This window comes from Scyliorhinus canicula, chromosome 4 (assembly GCF_902713615.1).
Source record: "Scyliorhinus canicula chromosome 4, sScyCan1.1, whole genome shotgun sequence".
Classification (NCBI taxonomy): domain Eukaryota; kingdom Metazoa; phylum Chordata; class Chondrichthyes; order Carcharhiniformes; family Scyliorhinidae; genus Scyliorhinus; species Scyliorhinus canicula.
This window is the reverse complement of record NC_052149.1, coordinates 68618487-68641181: the sequence shown is the minus strand read 5'-3', so window position 1 is coordinate 68641181 and position 22695 is coordinate 68618487. Positions and strand designations below refer to the sequence as shown.

The window sequence follows — 22695 nt, the reverse complement described above, 5'->3', positions numbered from 1 at the left end:
CTCCTGTCAACCCCGCCACATCACTCTCATTATCTAGCCCGCTCAGTTGGCCCGCACCCAAGGCATCTGATTCCCCCTAACCCCGCCAGCCCATCCCTCCCCCAATCCACCCCACCACCAACAAAGAAAAACCAAAGGCACACTCACCATCGCCCGTGAAACCCACCCCAAACTACCCACCCCGTGCACTTTACAATTAAGACAAAGCTCCTCTCCAAAGTTCAGTTTCTCACACTCCTCCCAGTCCACGGTTCCTCTTAATGTCCATCGCCTCCTCTGGCCAGTCAAAACAAAACTGCTGTTTCTGATGTGTCACCCACAAGTAGACAGGGTACAAAACACCAAACTTCACCCCCTTCTTAAAGACTCCATGGCCACCATTGGAAATCAATACATTTGTACCTTAGTATGTACTTTGCAATCCGCATTAAACTTGAAATCTGTGTGTATTTGTAAAACTAAGGGTGGTGGGGGTAAAGGAGTATTGTACAATAATTCAACTTTTTGTGTTGCACTAATGTATTTTATTTGTTGGAGAAACTAAAACAAAAACTGGTTCTGTTCACATGGGCGTCAGAGTGGGCACTGCGTTGACATCTGATCATTATTTATTTGGTCAATAAGGAAAGTGGAAAATACATTATATTTGCGGCAGCTGTAAGAGTTGGCGGCATCCAAAGGGTTACGAGCGGCTGTTTAGCGTGTCCTGTCACGAGGGTAAAGCCGCGCCTCCAGTTCTTGCCTATTAGCTGAGCCCTGCGGCAGAGGTAGTCTTGTTTAGCGTCTTTTGAGCTCGGCCCTGGTGAAAGTTGGTTGCATCTTTGTTTCTAGTGAAGGTCGTTGTGCTGGTAAAGGCAATAATGTCTGTTGGAGATCACCTACCGAGTGGATTTCTGCCGTCTTTTGAGCATTTTGCCACCCAGGCACTTCATGCAGGACAGGATCCCGCGCAGTGGAAGTCTATGGCAGTGGTGCCTCCAATATCTCTGTCGACCACGTTTAAACAGAGTGCTCCGGGGCAGCATGCAGTAAGTGTTTAATGGCACAACAGCTTTAGGTTTCCAGTATTACTCTTGACTCGTGTGAAGAGGCAAAAGGACTGGTACGCACCTTCGATTACAGCTAAGCGTCTGAGTGAGTGGGTGGATGGAAGAGGGCATTGTTAATACTGTACACTACAAGTGTACCTTGTGCATATAGTGGCCAAGGGGATTGGACATTCACTCAGAAACTAATACTTAGCACCTTGGTTACAGTTGCCAACCCTCCAGGAATTGAAGATCAATCTCCAGGACATTGCTGAGTCATAGGGGTGCTTTACAAACTTTTTACTTAAAATTAAATTTTCTTTTGAACATTTCTTTTTAGCAGATATAAGACATATTGGGGAAGGGAATCGTCACTAGGGTGGATATGCTGGTTGCCTAATAACAGGAGGGGGAGGGGGAGGGGAGGTGGCAGGTTATGTGATTAACTCTCCAGGCGTACATTTAGTCTCTGGCAACTCTAATTTTAGTATTGTACATGCTGTGGCTTGCTCGTCCTATTTTGAGAATCAATGTGCTTTGCTATTTCATATCAAAGCAAAATACTGTGGATACTGGAAATCTAAAATAAAAGCAAGGTTGAGAAGGTGGGCCTTCTTCAATAACCTTAGCCGGTATGGGGATTGAACCTGCATCGTTGGTCTCTCTCTGCGTCACGAACCAGCTGTCCAACTGAGCTAAACTGGTTGTAGTGTGGAAACAAAGCATTTGTCCAGAGTGAGTGCAACTGGTAGAATAATGGCTCTGGCCAAAGCAAAAACATGAAAAACACGATTCACACTGGCACATGGCAAAAAGAAGATCCAAACAGGCAACAGAACTTGTGATCAGAAATTATTGAACTCCAATATTGAGTCCAGAAGATGAAATATTGTTCCTCGAGTTTGTTTCACTGGAACACTGCAGCAGGCTGAGAACTGAAAGAGCAAGGTGGTAAAATTAAAGTGGCAAGTTTGTAGTTATGCTTGCAGACTGAGCGGAGGTGTGGCACGAAGCAGTCACCCAATCTGTGTTTAGTTTCGCCAGTGTGAGCAGCAAATACAATATACCAAATTGAAAGAAGGATATGTAAATCATTGCTTCACCTGCAAGGAGTGTTTGGGGCCTTGGATGGTGAGGAGAGAGACAGATCAGATTTGCTACCTGGAATATTTCTCTTTAGATGTGCTATGTTATCATTTGAACCTTGGAAGAGTCAAATTCATGTGTAGAATGGTTTTTTAAACATGGATGAATTGCCAAACAAGTATTGGCATGCATTAATAACAAATGGACATTTTATCTAGTTATTTTCTAACACTGTAACATTTTTGTTATGGGGGTAATTTTGGCACAGCTGGTAGCAACTTTACCTCTGGACCTGAATGTTGGGAGTTCAAACATTGCAACGGAACATGGCGTGCTGAGGGAAGTGTTGTTTTGTTCAAAGCAGTGCCCTTGGATAAGACATTAACCTTCGATCTGAACTAGATAAACCAGGCTTTTCAAGATTAGGGAGTGCTGTTAGTCCTGGTAAGTTTTTCTTCCTCGACCAAAGTCATGAAAACAAATCATTTAATCTAATTGGAAAACTGCCCATTTATACCATCTGTTGTTATTTCATAATTAACAAGAATGAGTATTCTAATATTCTGTCCTCAATTTAAAATTAATATTTTTTTCCAAATAAGTTTATTGCCCAATTTTAAAAAGTTCAAATTTCAAAATGTTATTGACCAACTTGTGGAACTGACTCGATTTTGATCAATGATTAAAAAGAAATATACAAGGCTACAAAAATACGGTTGTACCTATCTAACGTTTCACAAATTGCACAACTTTATCACCTTCAGTGCTAATCTTAAAACATGTACATAATTGGGTAATATGTGTAGCTTTCATCTATAATTTTAAGATTTGTAACAGATTGGAAAATATAGTGGAAGAGAAATTTGGATGCTATTTTCTCAAGACCGAGCAGGTCATGGGGATTTGGGGAAAGAAAATTTCCTTGAGAAGGCCAGCGACAAGGAAAACATTTAATATTAAGCGAGGAGATGAGTTAGGAAAGTTTCTTTTGAAGTTTGTTGGAGCATGGAATGCTTTGTTGTATTTGAGGTTGATGCATTAGCATCTTTTACTGGAAGAGAAGATTCATTTTGAGCTCCTGCACCCTCCAACAAACCTGCTGCCAGGGACCAGAGAAATTCTGCCCCAAGTACGGGAAACCATCTGCACTGCTGTGAATGATTTGGTAGCTCCGACAGTATATGGCAAGAGACTCAATTTAAAATGAATAACTTTTTTAAAAAAATGCCTGTTTATCACATTGGTTCCTATAAGATTCATGTAAGCATGTTTCTTTAGAAGCACATTTGTTATTCTTTACTCCAGTGTTATTTGGACATGTACACCTAGCTGGCCTGATCTGTGAAAACAAGTGCAGTAGAAAGGCATCTTTGTAACTCAGACAACATTAATTCAAATCATTGGTGCCTGAAAGGACTATCCAGAGGTTGTTCGCAGAGAACTGGTGGTACATTTATGGATGAGGGGTTGAAATTGATGGCATTAATTTTCTTAACTTAATTGGAGGAATTGAGTCAAAGACTACCTTTCTGAAATCTGGCTTTCAGAATGCATAGGTGTCTTTTGAGGGAGTTGGTCGAGATGCAGCTTGTCAGGGCCTCCCTGGGGAAACCAACCTGATGCTTGCAGGCTGTGTCACCAGGAATAGCATGTAGACGAAGGATAGAAGCGCAAGTCCCTGGCGATGGCTCAAAGGATATGAGGCAAGAGAAGCCATTTCTGTTACAATAACAGAAAATGCTGGGTAAACTCAGCAGGTCTGGCAGCATCTATGGAGGAAAACAGTGTTAATGTTTTGGATCTAAATGACCTTTCTACAGAAACCATTTCTGGTGATGTGGTTGCATTGCGAAGAGTAGAGATGTGAAGACAGTCCGATGAAGCCTGTTGCTCCTTCTGGTGAGTGTGCTTTACACTCAATTGGCTCCGTTTTATTACTTAGCTCTAGAGTCGCCGGGTATCCTTATGATACCACCACGAAGTTCAAGTTCAGATCAATGACTCAATACACCAATTAGTAAGATTCAAATCAAAACACGTTTATTAATACACAGTTAATCGCTACTCATGCATACAATACTAAAAGACTAGGCTACTCCTACCACTAACAGGCCAATACTTATCTGGATAAGGGAACCCCCTGGGTCAGGGAACAATGGCTTCTTGCTCGATCCTGAGTCTATAGGCTTCCAGCTGGTATGGACTAAGGGGTCAGGAGCATCTATCTCGTAGCGTGCGTTGACTGGACACTTACTTAATGGTGCCTTTGTTGGCCAGGCCTCTCCTTCTTACGGTCAAGTTCTTTGAGAGCTGCTAAGATGTTCTGCTGGGAGGGCCGGCTAAGAGAGTGAACTGAACTTGGGACCTGTCTTTTATAGGTCCCAGGGGCTTTGCGCCCTTTTGGGCAGACCCCGCGCTTACTTCCAATCGATTGGATCCCATATCAATGATTGGTTTGAATTCCCCAATACTGGGACTGTTCCTCGATCGCTGGGCGGTTCTTTCTGGCTTGTTTGTCTCCTTTGTTTCGGACTCCTGTTGGCGCCGAGGAGTCTGACTTGCTATTGAGTGTCTTAAATGTAGCTAATTGTTGTAGCTATTGTTCCCGGGGATCGCTCATCAATATGTATAACTGCTGGTTTCGGTGCTGTCTGCTTTCTTTGCAGGCAGAATACACAGGAAAAGTCTGCAAACTGCTTGTTTCTCTAGGATTGTCCAATTTCCCTGCTGTCTTTGTGTTTCTCCATTTTGTGTGGGGAAGTGGCCAACTCAGGTGGCTACACTCCCGCCTTGTGATCCTAACGCGAAGCGTGAAGGATCACACAACTATGTTGTCTTCATTACCTGACCTCAGCGAGTTCCATGGCCTCTACACTGTCCTCAACTATGCAGAAAAATTTTACCTAACAATTTCTAAGCGGCGCTATGTCATAAAGGGACATGCATTACCAAACAACAACTGGAACCTCTAACCGTCCTCAATAAACTACACTCACTCGAAACATCCAAGCATACTAACCTCCTAACATTACAAAACGATAGCAGCATTCATATTTCATTTCTCTGGCTTGGCAGTCAAGCTCCGAGTTATACAATCTTTCAGAAAACACATTTCTTTATTTACAAATGAACGACAAACGAAAAAGATCTTTAGTACATTTCGAGGGGTTCAGGGGCCTGGTGGAAACCGAAGATAGGGGATCTCATCCAATATACCGGGGTACGAGAGCGGTAGGCTCTCCTTCGCCATTTCCTCATATGAAGAGTCTGTACAATGCTGCAGATTATTGCCAATGCCAAAAGTGATTCAACTACATAGAAGAGTACAGCACAGAACAGGCCCTTCGGCCCTCAATGTTGTGCCGAGCAATGATCACCCTACTCAAACCCACGTATCCACCCCACACCCGTAACCCAACAACCCCCCCTTAACCTTACTTTTTAGGACACTGCGGGCAATTTAGCATGGCCAATCCACCTAACCCGCACATCTTTGGACTGTGGGAGGAAACCGGAGCACCCGTAGGAAACCCACGCACACACTGGGAGGACGTGCAGACTCCGCACAGACAGTGACCCAGCCGGGAATCGAACCTGGGACCCTGGAGCTGTGAAGCATTTATGCTAACCACCATGTTACCGTGCTGCCCCTAATAGAACATAGAACAGTACAGCACAGAACAGGCCCTTCGGCCCTCGATGTTGTGCCGAGCCATGATCACCCTACTCAAACCCACGTATCCACCCTATACCCGTAACCCAACAACCCCCCTTAACCTTACTTTTTAGGACACTACGGGCAATTTAGCATAGCCAATCCACCTAACCCGCACATCTTTGGACTGTGGGAGGAAACCGGAGCACCCGGAGCACACTACGTATGACAAGGAGTACCAGGTCATAAATGTGGTACACCAGGTCGGGGCACTGCTACGTTACTGGGCTCTGTGTGTTCTGTGGAAGTGAAACATTAACGGCTGGTGGAGTGGGGGTAAGGGGGTTCGCGTCCGTGCGCAACCACATGGATCCTATGATCCATATCACAAGGGTTGAAGATGTCTACTTCATCTTTCTCTTCTCTTCTGTTCTCTTCTCTTCTGTTCCTTTGATCCCTCCTTGGAGTGTCTGAAAACCTATGGGATCAAGCATAGTGTCTGTTAGTATCTTGCTTAATATCTCGAACGTTAGCATGTCTGTCCTCTTGTGCGAAGTTTCCCTTTATGATTGGTCACTCTCTGTGACTCCCTCGTTTTTAAAAATCAGAAACGAACTTTAGGACCAGACATACTCTCAAATACTGTACCACTGCGAGCCGACTCGCAGGCTTTGCGTTTTACCATCCCAATGTTCCTGGATGTAAATAGCATGGGGAGTTGGCAACCAAAGGGTTACCTGAAAACAAAACAAAACAGAATCAAACTTTGCAACCAAGAGTTCCGAAATGAGTTGCGTATGGGCCGCGATGGATAAGATTTGGATGGAATCCCCGGGTAGGGCGTGCTGTGCTGTACCCGAGCTTAGCTGACCAGAGGGGGGGGGGGGGGGTCCTCAGACAGGGCGGGAACCACTGCCGTTACTCCACTGCCTGAGCAACCTGACAAGAACGGGCAAGAGTGTATTCATCGTGGGGGGTTGCTGTAATGGTTCTACCTTCGAACCAGAAGAGCAGATCAGGTCCTGTAATTTGAACCGGTCCAGACATTCTGCCGCAGTCGTGCCTGTGACTGGCAAATGCTGATCTGTTCTTTTGCAAAACTGCCCTAACCTGTTTGTCCGTGCTGAGTGTGGTCGGATCAAAACAATACTCTCCGACTGCGCTAATCCTGTTTTCGTACTCACCTACTGTGAGCGTTGCGGGGGCTCTTTCTGACCTTGCCATCCGCCAGACACACTGATTGACTGGGTCGAACGACAGGTTGTGTGTATTCATGAAATCTATGCCTAGTATGTGTTCTGCTGTGTGGGGCAGATCTACTAAAACAATGGGGTGTTTGGTGGTAATGGTCCCTAGCTGAATGGGTACAGGGGCTGTAATGTATCCCTGCTGTGAGTGGCCTGTAAAGCCACTGAGGGTGATTGTGGCTGTAGTGGGCCACGTGTCCTTTTGGTACATATTGGAGGAATTTATGGTTGTGCGGGACCCTCCTGTGTCCCAGAGTAATTCTATGCGCTGTCCCCGTATCTTTGCTGTGACTACCGGTCGTCCGGACCTGTCCCAAAGGGTGTCACAGACCTAAGTGGGGGAGCCCGAACACCGCCAGTCCGTGCCGTTCATGTCTCCTTGGTCTGAACGGGTGCTGACACTATGAATAGGCTTTGTCCTATTTCTGTTCAGAGTGCCTGTCTGTTGGCCTCTCTGTGATTTCGGGGCGTTGCACTCTCGTGCAAAATGTCCTAACTGACCACAGTTGTAACATTCCTGTGGCTTCTGCGGGGGGTTCACTCCTTCATTCACCCAGGCAGGGTTTTGGTGCGCTCTGACTGCCTGAATATCAGCCTCTGCCTGCTGATCTTCGGGTTTCTTAACTGCGGGTTTACTATGGACAGATTGCTCCCAAGTGCGGGACAATCTTTTTAGTACCCATTTCTCATTGTGAGCATCTTCTGATGGGTCATAATTCGCGCACGCTTTCTGTCCTGCCTCTGTGGCATGGGAGATAAGGGTGCGGGTCCATTTGGCCATGTTGTCTGGGGTCAAATGGGCGCGATCTAAGTTTCCAAACACTGCTGTGAAATGGATCCACAGCCTTCCTGCAAACGCTGTGGGGTGCTCGGTTTTCTTTTGCCTGCACATGTTCAGGCCTTCTACGGGGTCACCTCTATTATATCCGATAGCATCAAGGATCGATGTGTGCATCTCTTCTAGGGTGCCTCCTCCAACGTTCTGTGGGTCTGGAACGGCTGCTACCACTGAAGGGTCTAAACTTAAAACGGTGAGCTTCACCTGCTCATGCTCATCCAGGCCGTACATGGTCGCCTGTTGCTTTACTCTCGCAAAGAATTGGTGGGGGTCTGAGGTGGGGAGGAATGGTGTGATTTTGTCGCATGCGTCCCGTAATTGGGTCATGGTTAAGGGATAAGTGAAATCTGGTGCGCCGTCTGCGGATGCTTTGTGTTGGGTGGTGACTGGATTCATGGGTGCTGGTGCTATCTGCTCTGTGGGGGGTTGGGGTGCTTTCCTCTTCTGCGGTTTCTCTTGCGCACATGTTCCCTGAACATATCTCTGTGCTGTTTTGTTTAATGCCTGCCAATCGGGGCCTTCTTCCTCATCTAATTGTGCCCCAAAGGTGCTTTGGAACCCATTCTGTATAGAAAGCAGAGATTGGAGTTCCGCAATCTGCTTTCAGCATTTAGCGTGGTGCACTGAGCTTTGCCTTTGCTCAGTGGTGGCAGCATGGAGTGCTCTTAAAGCTGCCTTCAGGTCGCTGCATTGCTTCTGCAATGCCTCTACCTGCTTCTTGGTTTCCTCTCTTATCAAGACTGCGTGCTGCATATCCTCATAGGCTTTTTCGTACTGTGTTTGGGAGCTGCTTAAGTGCGCCAGACAAGACTGGTGTGCCCTCTTGGCATCATCCACCTCTACATCTTTTGCTGCAAGCCTCCGTCTCAACTCTATATTCTCTCTTTCGACATCACTGACACCCACCTTACTCATCCTATTTCTTTCCTCTAAATCTGCGCGGAGCGTCCGAACGACCACCTCTGTGCCTCGCAATTGTGCCAAACAGGACATGATTGCCATCGGCTTACGGGCTTTTCCTAAACTCTTCTTGTGTATTTCGCTCAGGTTCTCCCACCAAGTATGTCCTATACTCCCGGGACCTGTTTCCTCATTTGAATAGAATTTGCTCCAAAGGGGCCATCCCTTTGCTTTGAGGTACTTTCTGATCTCGACTTCCCAAACGGGACACTGTTCTACTCTGCTGGTCGCTGCGACCACAAACTCTTGAGAGTTCATGAGGCGTTCCATCGTCTGCATGGCCATTTTCCTATCTGTGCTCTCTTTAAATTTAAAACAAGGGATACTAAGGCGGTGCTATAAATACGGGTACGGCTTTCGCGGTTTTCCGGAATATAAACTCCCGACAGTTATTTGCAACAAAATCTATCAGTTTTACCTTATAACCCTGTTAGTTACGCATGCAAAAACACACTTCCGAATTATGAGGATTGATCAGAACTGCTTGAACACTTGTGATTGTTTCTGTTCCCAATTGGATATCTAATTCAAATTGCTGGGTTCTCTCGGAGTGGGGGTGCCACTTCTAGTCGAGTCCCGGCGTAATCGCCACTAAATGTTGCTCGTTCTGGTGAGTGTACTTTACACTCAATTGGCTCTGTTTTATTACTTAGCTCTAGAGTCGCCAGGTATCCTTATGATACCACCACGAGGTTCAAGTTCAAGTTCAGATCAATGACTCAATACACCAATTAGTAAGGTTCAAATCAAAACACATTTATTAATACACAGTTAATCGCTACTCATGCATACAATACTAAAAGACTAGGCTATTCCTACCACTAACGGGCCAATACTTATCTGGATAAGGAAACCCGCTGGGTCAGGGAACAATGGCCTCTTGCTTGATCCTGAGTCTGCAGGCTTCCAGCTGGTATGGACTAAGGGGTCAGGAGCATCTATCTCGTAGCGTGCGTTGACTGGACACTTAGTTGACGGTGCAGCAGTTGGCCAGGCCTCTCCTTACGGTCAAGTTCTTCGAGAGCTGCTAAGATGTTCTGCTGGGAGGGCCGGCTAAGAGAGTGAACTGAACTTAGGACCTGTCTTTTATAGATCCCAGGGGCTTCACGCCCTTTTGGGCGGACTCCGAGCTTACTTCCAATCGATTGGATGCCATGCCAATCGGTTGATTTGAATTCCCCAATACTGGGACTGTTCCTTGATCGCTGGGCGGTTCTTTCTGGCTTGTTTGTCTCCTTTGTTTCTGACTCCCGTTGGCGCCGAAGAGTCTGACTTGCTATTAAGTGTCTTAAATGTAGCTAATTGTTGTAGCTATTGTTCCCGGGGATAGCTCATCAATATGTATAACTGCTGGTTTCGGTGCTGTCTGCTTTCTTTGCAGGCAGAATACACAGGAAAAGTCTGCAAACTGCTTGTTTCTCTAGGATTGTCCAATTTCCCTGCTGTCTTTGTGTTTCTCCATTTTGTGTGGGGAAGAGGCATTGGATCATGAGTGAGAGCTGTGTGGAAATGAAGAGGGGTTTGATAGGGAGAGGTATGTGTCCAAATAGCTTCTAATTTGAGGTTTTAAGAAATTAGTGAATATTTTGCACTTGGTGAATCCTACTTGTCATTCGTCACTGAGGGGTGACAGGCAAAGATAGAGCAGAAAGGGGGAAACGGTATGCAAAGGAATTGTGGGTTCTTGCAATCTTCATAATGGAATGTGTGGCCAAATGGCTTTGTGAGGAGAGTTGCAGCTAAGTTTCTGTCAATATAAAGCTATCATTTTTTCATCTAACTAATGACCACATGATAAGAGCTTTCTTTGAGTAAATATCCCATAGAGTAAGTTGGTGATTATTGGCCCTTTTACAGAGGAAGAATTAGGATAGAGAGGCGAGATTAACACTGTAAAGCAAATTTGGTGTGATGGCCTCGAGGAGCAGTGGATGACACTGTTAGGATTGATGCTCTGGGATAGAACAGTACAGCACAGAACAGGCCCTTCGGCCCTCGATGTTGTGCCGAGCAATGATCACCCTACTTAAACCCACGTAACCCGTATCCCAACAATCCCCTCATTAACCTTACACTACGGGCAATTTAGCATGGCCAATCCACCTAACCTGCACATCTTTGGGCTGTGGGAGGAAACCGGAGCACCCGGAGGAAACCCACGCACACACGGGGAGGACGTGCAGACTCCACACAGTGACCCAGCCGGGAATCGAACCTGGGACCCTGGAGCTGTGAAGCATTGATGCTAACCACCATGCTACCGTGAGGCCCCGGATAGTGAATGGCTGAATTGTAGTATCGAGGAAAATTGTGATTTTTAAAAAATATGTATGCTAAGACTTCTTAATCTCTAAAATGATACTTTTGACTGATACTGTTTTGTCGATACATCTTTAGACAGTTGAAGGTTTCCATTTTAGCTGATAACATCTTGTATAGGTATATATAACGAGTTGCAAGAGATAGACCTGCAGTCTTATCTATGTACATAGAGTAGATTGCCACAGGCAAAACAGTATAGGAAATGTGCATAATAGCTTGTAGCAAATCACCCTTTCTCATCCAGGATTGTTTTATGCAAGTCGGAGGAGCTGGGGTAAATGGTTCTCCAGCTGTCAAGGGATAGTAGTTAACAAGGGTGGCGAATGCTACATTTAAACTGAAACTAGGCTATTGAGAAACTTGTCGTGTTGTTTTTGTTCCTTTTTAACTGCACATGCCAGAGGATTATGTTATTTTATCTGCAAAGGCTTTTTTGTGAATCTATTGTACTGCTAAAGTGTCTGTTTCTGGATTTTTCTACAGGGCTTTGAATACAGCCGCAGTGGAAATCCTACACGGAATTGTTTGGAGAAAGCTGTAGCAGCAATTGATGGAGCAAAATACAGTAGGTCACAGCACCTGGTATTTTTAGATTTTTGTTTTGTGGGGGTGGGGGGGGGGGGGGGGGGGGTTGAGGGGAGGTTTTATTGATAAGAGGGATCCTTAATGCATCCTTAATGAGCATGCACAGTTCCAAGAAATTGGATGTGGAAGCACTTGTATATTTTTAAAAATATTTTTTATTCTCCTTTTTCACACTTTCTCCCAAATTTACACCTTTGTCTCAAGACAGATGTGTATCCCAAGTTTTGATGAATTGTACGAGTGGCTTTTTCAGCATTGCATATACTAGGCGGGGGTGAAATTGGACATGGAGGCGCTTATTATTTTTGAACAGTGAAAGCCCTCTGGGTTTTAAAATTGCATCCTTAATGAGCATGCACAGTTCCAAGAAATTGGACGTGGAAGCACTTGTATATTTTTAAAAATATTTTTTATTCTCCTTTTTCACATATTTTCTCCCAAATTTATACCCACTAACAATAAACAATAATCAGTAACAAATATGTCAATCCCCATATCAATAACAACGATCCCATCCTCCCACGAAACCCCAAACATTAGCCCGCATATTCACATTAACAAATGACAAAAAGGAATTGGGGATCATCCATAGTCGCCATTAAAACACACAGCCCCCCTCCCCCCCCAAGCCTCCCACCCACCCGCCCCAATTAATGTTCGATGTTACCAAGTTCTTGAAAGTGTATAATGAATAATGCCCATGAATTGTAGAACACCTCCATCCTTCCCCTCAGTTCAAACTTAACCTCCTCAAGAGTCAAGAATTCCAATAGGTCCCCCCGCCAGGGCACAGGGTAGAGAGGTTGCTTTCCAACCTATCAGGATCCGCCTTAGGGCGATCAACGAGACGAAGGCTACAACATCTGCCTATGCACCCGTTTCCAACCCGGGCTGGATTTGATACTCCGAATATGGCCTCCCGGGGGCCTGGGTCCAGTTTCACGTGCACCACTTTAGAAATTACCCGAAAAACCTCCTTCCAGTATCCTCTAGCTTTGGACAGGACCAAAACATATGACGTGATTAGCGGGGCCCCCTCTGCAACATTCACACGCATCTTCTACTCCTTCAAAGAATCGGCTCATCCTCGCCCTCGTGAGGTGTGCTCTGTATACCACCTTCAGCTGTATCAGCCCCAACCTCACACATGAGGTGGAGGCATTCACTCTCCGGAGCACCTCACACCAGAACCCCTCCTCCATACCCTCTCCCAACTCTCCCTCCCACTTTGCTTTGATCCCCTCCAGTGGTGCCCTCTCCTCTTCCAAAATAGTTCCGTGAACCGCCGACACTACCCCCTTCTCCAGTCCCCCTGTCATCAGCACCTCCAGCAATGTGGAGGCCAGCTCCACCGGGAAGCTCTATCTCCTTTCTGGCAAAATTGCGAACCGGAAGCACTTATTATTTTTGAACTGTGAAAGCTCTCTTTGGGTTTTAAAATTTACATCCTTAATGAGCATGCACAGTTCCAAAATAAAGGGCACCAGGTGTTCTCTTGGCAAACTGGTTAGGGAATATGTACTTAATATCTACTGGAAGCAGGCAGATCATGACATTACCACTAGTGCTACTGTTTTCAAGTTTCACACTCTGTCTGAGGTTAAAAGATGATACTAAATGAACACCTATTCAGCAGCATGAAGGGCACCACCCCACCGATGCTCTTTAAAAGAACCATGAACTTTTTACAGGTTATCCAGTTGGCAAGGATAGATGCTGAGAGGTGGTTTCCCCCTGACTGACGAGCCTAAAACCAGGTATCATTGTCTCAGTATAAGGGGTTGGCCATTTACGACTTGATGGGAAATTTCTTTGTTCAGAAAGTTGGGAATTTTTAGAAATCTATACCCAGCAGTCGTAGTTTTACAGCACAGCAAGCGGCCCTTTGACCATCGCATCTGCACATATCTTCTTTTTTAAAAATAAATTTAGAGTACCCAATTTTTATTTGTTTTCCAATTAAGGGGCAATTTAGCATGGCCAATCCACCTAACCTGCATATCTTTGGGTTGTGGGGTTAAACCCACGCAGAGACAGAGAGAATGTACAAACTCCACACAGACAGTGACCCACGGCCGGTATTCGATCCCGGGTCCTCGGCGCCGTAGTCTCAGTGCTAACCACTGCGCCACATGCAGCCCTTGCACATACCCAATCTAATCCCATTTTCCAGCACAGGGTGCATAGCCTTTAGTGTTGTTGCATTTCAAGTCTTCATCTAAATGCTGTAGATGCTCAGTCTTTGAGAATCTAGAAGACTGCGATCGATGGGTGTTCTCTTTTTGGATACCTGGGGAATCAGAATAGGCAGGAAAGTGGAGTCAAGTTAAAGTTTGGGCATGATCTTATTGAGCCATAGAACAGGCTCGAGGGGCCGAATGGTCAATCTGTGCTTTTATTTCATATGTCCAGAAGTGAACTGAACTAATTTGTTGAGTTCTATGAATAATGGTACAGAATATCCAAATTTCTTATTGCAACACTTAATTGCCCTATGCCTGTGTCTACCTACTTTCAGGTTGATAAAATAATCATTTTTTAAAGAGCTGTAGGCTTCTCTCCCTTTGACTATAATTATTCAACCATGAACATTTCCAAAGAACATTCTGTGTGTTTTCAAGAGATTCATTCAAAATCACAATTCAATTTGAAGCAATAGTCATAGCTGCAAAATATTATTTCACCTGTAGGTTACTACTAGATTTTTAGTGTGTGTGTCTGTGGGTTAAGGGCTGCTCTCTGAGTGACTTATCTCAATTACGCATTTTAGTTCTTTTAAAAAAAAACAACTTCCTCCTCCGCTAAATCTAAGAACATTAGATAAGATAAGATAACACACATAACCCGTGTGTGCGTGGGTTTCCTCCCGGTGCTCCGGTTTCCTCCCACAGTCCAAAGATGTGCAGGTTAGGTGGATTGGCCATGATAAATTGCCCTTAGTGTCCAAAATTGCCCTTCGTGTTGGGTGGGGTTACTGGGTTATGGGGATGCGGTGGAGGTGTTGACCTTGGTAGGGTGCTCTTTCCAAGAGCCGGTGCAGACTCGATGGGCCGAATGGCCTCCTTCTGCACTGTAAATTCTATGAGATAAGTCAAGTATCTTTTTTGCATCGCTTCTCTGCCTTTTAGCCAATGTGAGCATGAGGTCGGGTGTAATGCCTGGATCTGATATGTCTCTCTTGAGGGGACCATGCATTGGATTTAATTTGAATTGTTTTTTGGAGCAGGCAAGGAGCTGGATTAGGGGTTTGCCCCTGTCCACCACTCTGGCTTTGTAATTCTGATAAAGTAATTTTTTAAAAAAGTAACTTTTTTTGTACGCGATCCCAAATAGTGAATGTTGCGCCACCTAACTCAACTGATTCTGTTATGTCTGACATCTCCACAAACTATCTTTCTGTCTGAGTGTTACTGGATGCAACCTAGTGCATTTCTCTTTTCTATCAGCAGATGATGCAAGTTGTAGTACTGCAATTGTTAACTTGGTTGGGAGCAAACGCTATGGCCCTAGGCCTCAATCTGAGATTTTCCTCGTCTGTGTGGCTCATTGTTCACAAAGCCATGCAGGAGATGTGTTGGTTTTGTGGATACGTTATTCTGAAATACCTTTGGACAGGCTAAAAGATGGTAACCCCATCACTGCCTTTTTTAGCCTTCTCTTAAAAGAGACGTCTCTCCTGCAGCACACATTTAAGTTCATAAATGTAATTGTCGCCATAGTCGCAGAAGACCATAGGCTGCCTTTGAGAGAAAGCTGACTGTGGCGATTTAACCTGAGGGTCACCACAAATCAGCCAAGAGGCAAGGTTGAGACGGCGGGGCCTTCATGAATAACCCTCAGCTGGTATAGGAATTGAACCCCCACTGTTGGCATCATTCCACATGACAAACCATCTGTCCAGCCAAATGAGCTAATGATAGGATGTGCAAGTGAGAAAAATGCAGTTGGAATACAAAAAGGGGTATATTACATAAACTAATCAACTTGAGGATAAGAGCCCTGGTCCAGTTAGATTGCATCCAATATTTTAAAAAATCTATGGAGAAAGATAGCAGACGCATACTATACATATTTAATAATTAATTAGGCTCGTGGATAGGTATTATAATTCCTATGTTTATGACAGGGAACAGAACATGAAGGAATTTATAGACCAGCCAACTTAACATGGTAGGAAAAAATGATAGTATTCCATCTGGAGGAGAGCATTGAAGATCATCCAAAAACAAAAAAGTATGCCAAGTAATCAGCATGGATTTCAAAGAGAAAATCTTTGTTCACAAGTGGACTGTGCAACAGATATAATTGACCTGGATGCCCATAATAGACGACTGAGTAAAATCCTACAATATAGAGTTGGGGTACACATTTCAGAATGGATTACTAGCTGGCTTCAAGACAAAAAGCAGTCTGGGAGTGAAGGGTAGTTATTCAGAGCGGCAGAAGGTGGGAAGGGTGTCCAGAGGATCAGTGCTGGCACCACTGCTGGTCGCAATTAATGATTTGGACTTTGCCATCCCTGAATGGTTGGGTGGGTGATTTGGAATAGTGGGACAGATGGTCAATATTGAGAATGACTGCCAACAATTTACACAAATGAACTTGCAGAATTGGCAAATGTATAAATCGGACTGATGTGTGAGCATTTTGGGAGAAAGACTAGGGAGGCCCATTGTTTGGAAAGTGCAAGCCTAAGTGGGAGAGAGAAACAAAGAGATCTTGGAGTACAAATACACCAAGCACTGAAAGTTGTGCCATAGGTTAACAAGAGCATAAAAAAGCAAACCGAGCACTTGCTTTATTTCTAGGGGATAGAATTGAAAAGTAGGGAAGTTGCACTAAGCATATTCCTTGGTTAGACCACACTTGGGGAAAAATGTGTTGTGGTCACCATATTAAAAAAAGGATATGGGGGCACTGAACAATTTGCAAAGAAGGATGATGTCAGAAAGGTTTGTGTATCAGGAAAGGATTGACAGGCTGGGTCTCGTCACTCTTGGAAAAGACAAGTACTGGTCTTTAAAGGTTTTGATAGAGTGGATAGAGAGAGAATATTTCCTTCTGTGAGGACAAGCATATCTAGAGGCCATCAATATAAGAAAGTGACCAAGAATTCCAATAGCAAATTTAGAAGTGGACACTTGCTACCACAGAGAGGAATTCAGTATGATACATTTGAGGAAAAGATAGACAAGCGTATGAGGGGCAAGGAATAGGTGGTTATGATGTTGGAATGGAGTGTATATTCCAGCATGGTTGGGCCAAATGGTCTGTTTCTGTGCTGTATATCCTATGCAAAAGTATTTAAACTATCTTGCATTGCATTGCATTGCATTTGGTAATCCTTTCATTTATTTTCTCCCCTTTTCTGCAGGTTTAGCATTTGCATCTGGTTTGGCAACAACAATGACAATTGTACACCTGTTGAAAGCTGGTGATAACATCATTTGCATGAATGATGTATATGGAGGTATGAGGCTGACTTTAATTTTGATTGACTTTTATTCTTATTGAAAGGGTGAGTGATTTCAAAGTTTAAAATTTAACGGTACAGTGTTACAGGTGGCAGAGAATACTGGGAACAGGACACATGGTAAAAACCACAGATAGTTTAAAAAGTCAACTGCAACATTAATAGTACAATTACTTTTGAGGTTGCACAATTGAGAGTCAAATCTACCCATGAATAAATAAGGCAGCAGATTCTGTCCCTCAGTTATTTGGCTGTGGCAGATTTGAGATAGGCTATCAAGTCTTCACGCTCACTCTTCTTCTTGATACCTGCGAAGATCATTTTTGTTCTTGGGATATATTTCTTCGGATTCTCCAGGTAAACCATGAGAGTGTCCTCACCCCAGGTGATACCTTTGTTTTTGTTTGCTTCAGTGTAAGAAAATCCTTCAGCCTGCCCAGTCTTGCGTCCAAACAAACCAGAGAGGTTTGGCCCAGTCTTGTGCTTGCCTCCACTTTCAACAGTGTGACACTGCGCACACTTCTGTAAGAAGACCTTCTTGCCCTTCTCTATATCACCCATTTTGCTCTGCAATTCCTCGCTATCCGCACTCACAGTCGCTGCACTCAAGGTCGTTCCACACCCGAGGCTGACCTTCTAAGGAGTGACAATCGTTTTCTTTGCACTAAGATGGACCACTGTATTCCTGAATCGGGCATCTTCAGAAATGTAGAACATGGGGTTCATGTGATGGGAAGTGGCTGTGTTAAGCGAGCTCTGGCCCTGCTTGTCTTTTGGTACATTATTTTATCCTTGCACACATTTAATTGTCTTTTATTGGGACACACGCATGGTAATATGTCCCTGGATGATCCTGACTGGAGTTCTGCGATGGGGAGCCGGGTGAAATTGTAAAGAATCCTCGGTGTGAGTGAGGTGGTCGGAGTTGGCTGGGATGGGGCCCGGCTTGCAGTGATGTTGCTGATGAGCAGGCCAAGAGTGGCAACCTCCTCAATGTTATTGTGGATGGTGATCCCTGATCTGTGTTGAATGTCTTTGGAGCTCACCTTGAAGAGCTGTGAGGTATCCTTGGGAGAATGGTGGAGGTGCAGAAGGGAATCCGTGCATTTGATAGAGCACATTTACTAGTAAAGACCTGCCTTCTGTTTGTTGAGATCCTGATGTGTGGTCTGTCACATATGCTGACGCCTTTGGGTGATGGAATGTCCCTTTGTTCGCTTTCTTGTGGGAAGTGAGCGATGAATTCCCAACTGAGTTTGAAGATTGGTATCCCCCTGGGCTGGTGCTTCGGCTGTTGTTTCCTCTGGCGTCGGGATGACTTCTTGGAAGAAATTAAACTGCTTCGTTCTTCAGAATCCGAGGTGTTCAATGACCTTGTCATGGCTTTGGCCTTTCGACCAGCCAACATGGATGGTATTGTTATCCGGTGATTCCTCAATAATCTTGGACATAGGGCGACACATGGCATAGTGGTTAGCACCGCTGCCTACGGCGCTAAGGACTCTGGTTTGAATCCCGGCTCTGGGTCACTGTCCTTGTGGAGTTTGCACATTCTCCCCTTGTCTGTGTGGGTTTCACCCCCACAAACCCAAAGATGTGCAGGTTAGGTGGATTGGCCTCACTAAATTGCCCCATAATTGGGAAAAAAATTGGACTAAATGTATTTTTTTTTTAAAAATCCTGGACATTGCTCCCTTGTGATTATGTTGCTGATTATTTGTTGTCTTTTCTCCTGCAAGGGTGTGCGAGGTGTGAGCATGAGGGCTAAAGTTGTCTGTTAACTTGATTTTGCAAAAAATGTACGAAGCAGATTGTGATCTGTGCATAGTTTTACTCTTGTGTGCAGGAAGTGGGGGGGGGGGGGGGCAGAAGAGTAGACTCCCCTTGTCTTGTTGATAATGAAGGTGAATGGAGCCATGGCAGGGTGATCGGTTGATGGAGTTGGGTGGTAGTTAAGTCCTCACTGAGATTGAGAATAGTCCCCCACCAGTTACAGCTAGTTGTATTGAGTTTTATTTTTGTTATTAAGAATTCGTGCCGATCTCCATCGATGGCCTGGGCAGATTATGTATCCTGGAGAGAATTGGATTCCTTCGGAATTTTCTTTTGAGGTCCGTGTTCCTTGGAAATGGATCATGCTGAGGTGGACTTGGTTAATCCTTGATTAAATTATTGATTTTTTTCCTTTAAGGTTTTTTTCCCCCCCTCCTTCTCTTCATCTGGCTGAGCAGTGTGCTGGGTGTGGTTGAGGTGCAGTCACAGCTGAGATGTAGTTTTGAGTGTGCAGGGTGAGCAGTGTGCTGGGTGTACATACATATTTCTTAACATACATTCTTCCCATCCCCGTCTTCCGTCAGTTCACTCAGGGCCGCTGGTCTGTCCCCTATGTAAACTGTTTGCGTCCTCTGTCCTGTCTCCATTTTTTAAAGGTGGTGTCGAGCATGGCTGGTGGCAGTTTCTGGTTTCCGCAGATGGGGGAACATCTTTGTTAGACTGAAATGCTGCCTCATCTGGTTCCATGTCTTTAGTCTGGCTAGCACCACTGGGCAGGGTGTGTGTTTCATCGGGGCGGACGGGAGCGCTGCCGTGGCGGATGGTCGCCCTGCCGAGGTAAAGGCCTCCAACCTTGCCCATTCCATATTGGGTTCGGGCATCCATCCCCTCTCCCTCTCTGCTGCAGCTGTCCAGTGGTAGTATTGTCCACCTTTTTAAAGGTGGCGTCCATAGTCAGCGTAATGAACCTGTGGTATTTGCAGATGGGGGCTTTGACAGACATTTCAGTTAGTCCGATATGCTGTCACAGTTGGTTCCACAACCGGAGTGTTGTTACCACCACAGGGCTTGTTGAATATTTATTAGGTGGGGATGGGAGTGCTGCCGTGGCTAGGGCCCAGAGGGAGGTCCCTGTGCAGTAGCCCACCTCCATATGTGTCCACTCAGCTTCTGGCTCCTTTATCCACCCCTTTATTCTTTCTGAAGTCGCCGCCCAATGGCCATGGATCTCATTCTCTGCAGTTCTTTCTTTGGGATCCTTGTATTCTTCCGGCCCCACACAAATGCCATAATCAGTTTGTCCAGTGAATTGGAAAGGGTCTTGGAGATGGAGATGGAGATGGAGATCGGGATGGATCTAAACAGGAAGAGGAACCTGTGAAGTACGTTCATTTTGATCATTTGCACCCTCCCCACCAGGGAGAGTGGGAGTGTGTTCCATCTCTGCAGGGTCCACTTGTGGATCCCTGTCCAGTCTTGAGTGATTTGGATCCCCAGGTAGTGGAATTTGTTTTGGGCCTGTTTAAACGACAGCTCCTCCAGCTCTGCCTCTTCCCCTTGCAGGTTCACTGGGAAGATCTCGCCTTTGCTCTGGTTAGGTTTGTAGCCCGAGAAGACTCCAAACTCTTTCAAGAGCCCCGTGATTCCTTCCATGCTGCCTCGCGGGTCTGAGATGTAGAGGAGCCAGGTTATCTGCATAGAGTAAAACTCCCATCTCCCTCGGCCTCTCCATCCCTTTGGTGATCTAAGAGTGGTGGCCAGTGGCTCAATTGCCAGTGCAAACAGCAGTGGGGACAGTAGGGAATCCTGCTTCATGCCTCTGTGTAGCTGGAAATTGTCAGAGCTGGTGGCGTTTGCCTGTACGCTCGCCATAGGAAACTGTACAACAGTTTCGCCCATGAGGTGAACGCTGGCCCAAACCATTCCAGTAACTCCATGAAGTGCTTCCATTCATCTCGGTTGAAGGCCTTACCTGCGTCTAGGGAGATGATCACTTCTGGTGTCCTCTCCTCCATGCTGCCATGTCTTTGTTTGAGATCAAGGGCTGTGCCAGCGTAGGCGGCAGGAGCGAATCTAACATCTCCCACAGGTGTTGGGCTAGTGCTGCCGCAAACCTTTCGTAAAAGTCTAGTGGGAAACCACCCGGTCCCGGTGCCTTCCCTGACTGCATGGAATTGATGGAGTCCATGACCACCTCCAGACCGAGTGGTGCTTCCAGTCCTGCTTCTTTTCCTCCCCTACAGCTGGGATGCCCTGCCCGTCCAGGAATTGCTTCATCTTCGTGTTCCCCTCTGGTGGCTCGGAGGTGTGCAGTCTCTGGTAGAATGTCGCAAAGGTTCCATTGATTTCCTCTGTCTGTTGATTCCCTCTGGGGCCGTGACCACAGTACCGTTCCCATCCCTGATCTGTGCTATCTCTCGTGTGACTGCCTGTTTCCTCAGCTGGTGCGCCAGCTTTGTCCCTGTGCTTATTAAAGGTCCCCATGCCTGGCGGAGCTGGTTCACTGCTTTCCCCGTGGAGAGCCAGTCAAATTCCATCTTAATTTTTCAGCAGCTCCACCTTCGGGGCCGAGGAGTACCGCTAATCCACTTCCAATATTGAGTCAATTAGCCACTGTCTGTCAGTGCCTGAGCACCCTAAATGCTATTATTTCTCCCTTGACCACTGTCTTCAGTGCCTCCAAGAATGTGGAGGGGATGACCTCCCAATTCCGATTGCAGGTTGCATACCTGTTGATGGTTGTGCCATTCTTTCACAGAAGGTCTTCTTGGTGAGGAAGGCTGCGCCCAGACTCTATGGGGGCCACTAGGCGCAGCGCGTCTTCAACCTCGCATCGACGTAGTGTTGTGCATGGTCCGAGATTATTATTGCGGAGTATTCTCACCCTTGGAAGCACAGGCTTTTCAAGTGTGAAGAAATCTTTCCAAGTATGAGAGAAGTCTCTCTTCTCTCCTTTCTTTCTCACTCTCAGCTCTCTCTCTCTCTCTCGCTCTGCTCTCTCTCAGCTCGCTCTGCTCTCTCGCTCTCTCGCTCTGTCCTCTCTCGCTCTCTCGCTCTGCTCTCTCTCGCTCTGCGTCGCTCTGTCTCTCTCTCTCTGCGTCGCTCTGTCTCTCTCTCTCTCGCTCTGTCTCTCGCTCTCTCTCTCGCTCTGTCTCTCTCTCTCGCTCTGTCTCTCTCTCTCTCTCTCTGTCTCTCTCTCTCGCTCTGTCTCTCTCTCTCGCTCTGTCTCTCTCTCTCGCTCTGTCTCTCTCTCGCTCTGTCTCTCTCTCTCGCTCTGTCTCTCTCTCTCGCTCTGTCTCTCTCTCTCGCTCTGTCTCTCTCTCTCGCGCTCTGTCTCTCTCCTCGCTCTGTCTCTCTCTCGCTCTGTCCTCTCTCTCGCTCTGTCTCTCTCTCTCGCTCTGTCTCTCTCTCTCTCTCTGTCTCTCTCTCTCGCTCTGTCTCTCTCCTCGCTCTGTCTCTCTCTCTCGCTCTGTCTCTCTCTCTCGCTCTGTCTCTCTCTCTCGCTCTGTCTCTCTCTCGCTCTCTCTCTCTCTCGCTCTGTTCTCTCTCTCGCTCTGTCTCTTCTCTCGCTCTGTATCTCTCTCGCTCTGTCTCTCTCTCTCGCTCTGTCTCTCTCTCCGCTCTGTCCTCTCTCTCGCTCTGTCTCTCTCTCTCGCTCTGTCTCTCTCTCGCTCTGTCTTCTCTCTCGCTCTGTCTCTCTCTCTCGCTCTGTCTCTCTCTCTCGCTCT

General features: G+C 46.0%; 2 protein-coding genes across 2 annotated transcripts in view; one reads left to right on the top strand and one right to left on the bottom strand.

Moving 5' to 3' along the window:
- Positions 1-721: 721 nt before the first annotated feature.
- LOC119964646 (cystathionine gamma-lyase-like) overlaps positions 722-22695 on the top strand; it is a 70279-nt gene continuing 48305 nt past the window's right edge. The window contains exons 1-3 of the mRNA XM_038794395.1: positions 722-1028; positions 11620-11701; positions 17096-17191. Of these exons, the coding sequence (XP_038650323.1) occupies positions 861-1028; positions 11620-11701; positions 17096-17191 (346 nt within the window). The 5' untranslated portion in view covers positions 722-860. The remainder of the gene's footprint in view (positions 1029-11619; positions 11702-17095; positions 17192-22695) is intronic.
- On the bottom strand, positions 17210-17787 carry LOC119964647 (cytochrome c-like). Its single transcript, XM_038794397.1, has one exon. The coding sequence runs from the start codon at positions 17753-17755 to the stop codon at positions 17438-17440; it is 318 nt and encodes a 105-aa protein (XP_038650325.1). The 5' UTR covers positions 17756-17787; the 3' UTR covers positions 17210-17437.

Bases quoted from the DNA above. Each gene is read 5' to 3' on its own strand.
- LOC119964647 (XM_038794397.1), bottom strand. From the start codon at position 17,755: ATGGGTGATATAGAGAAGGGCAAGAAGGTCTTCTTACAGAAGTGTGCG.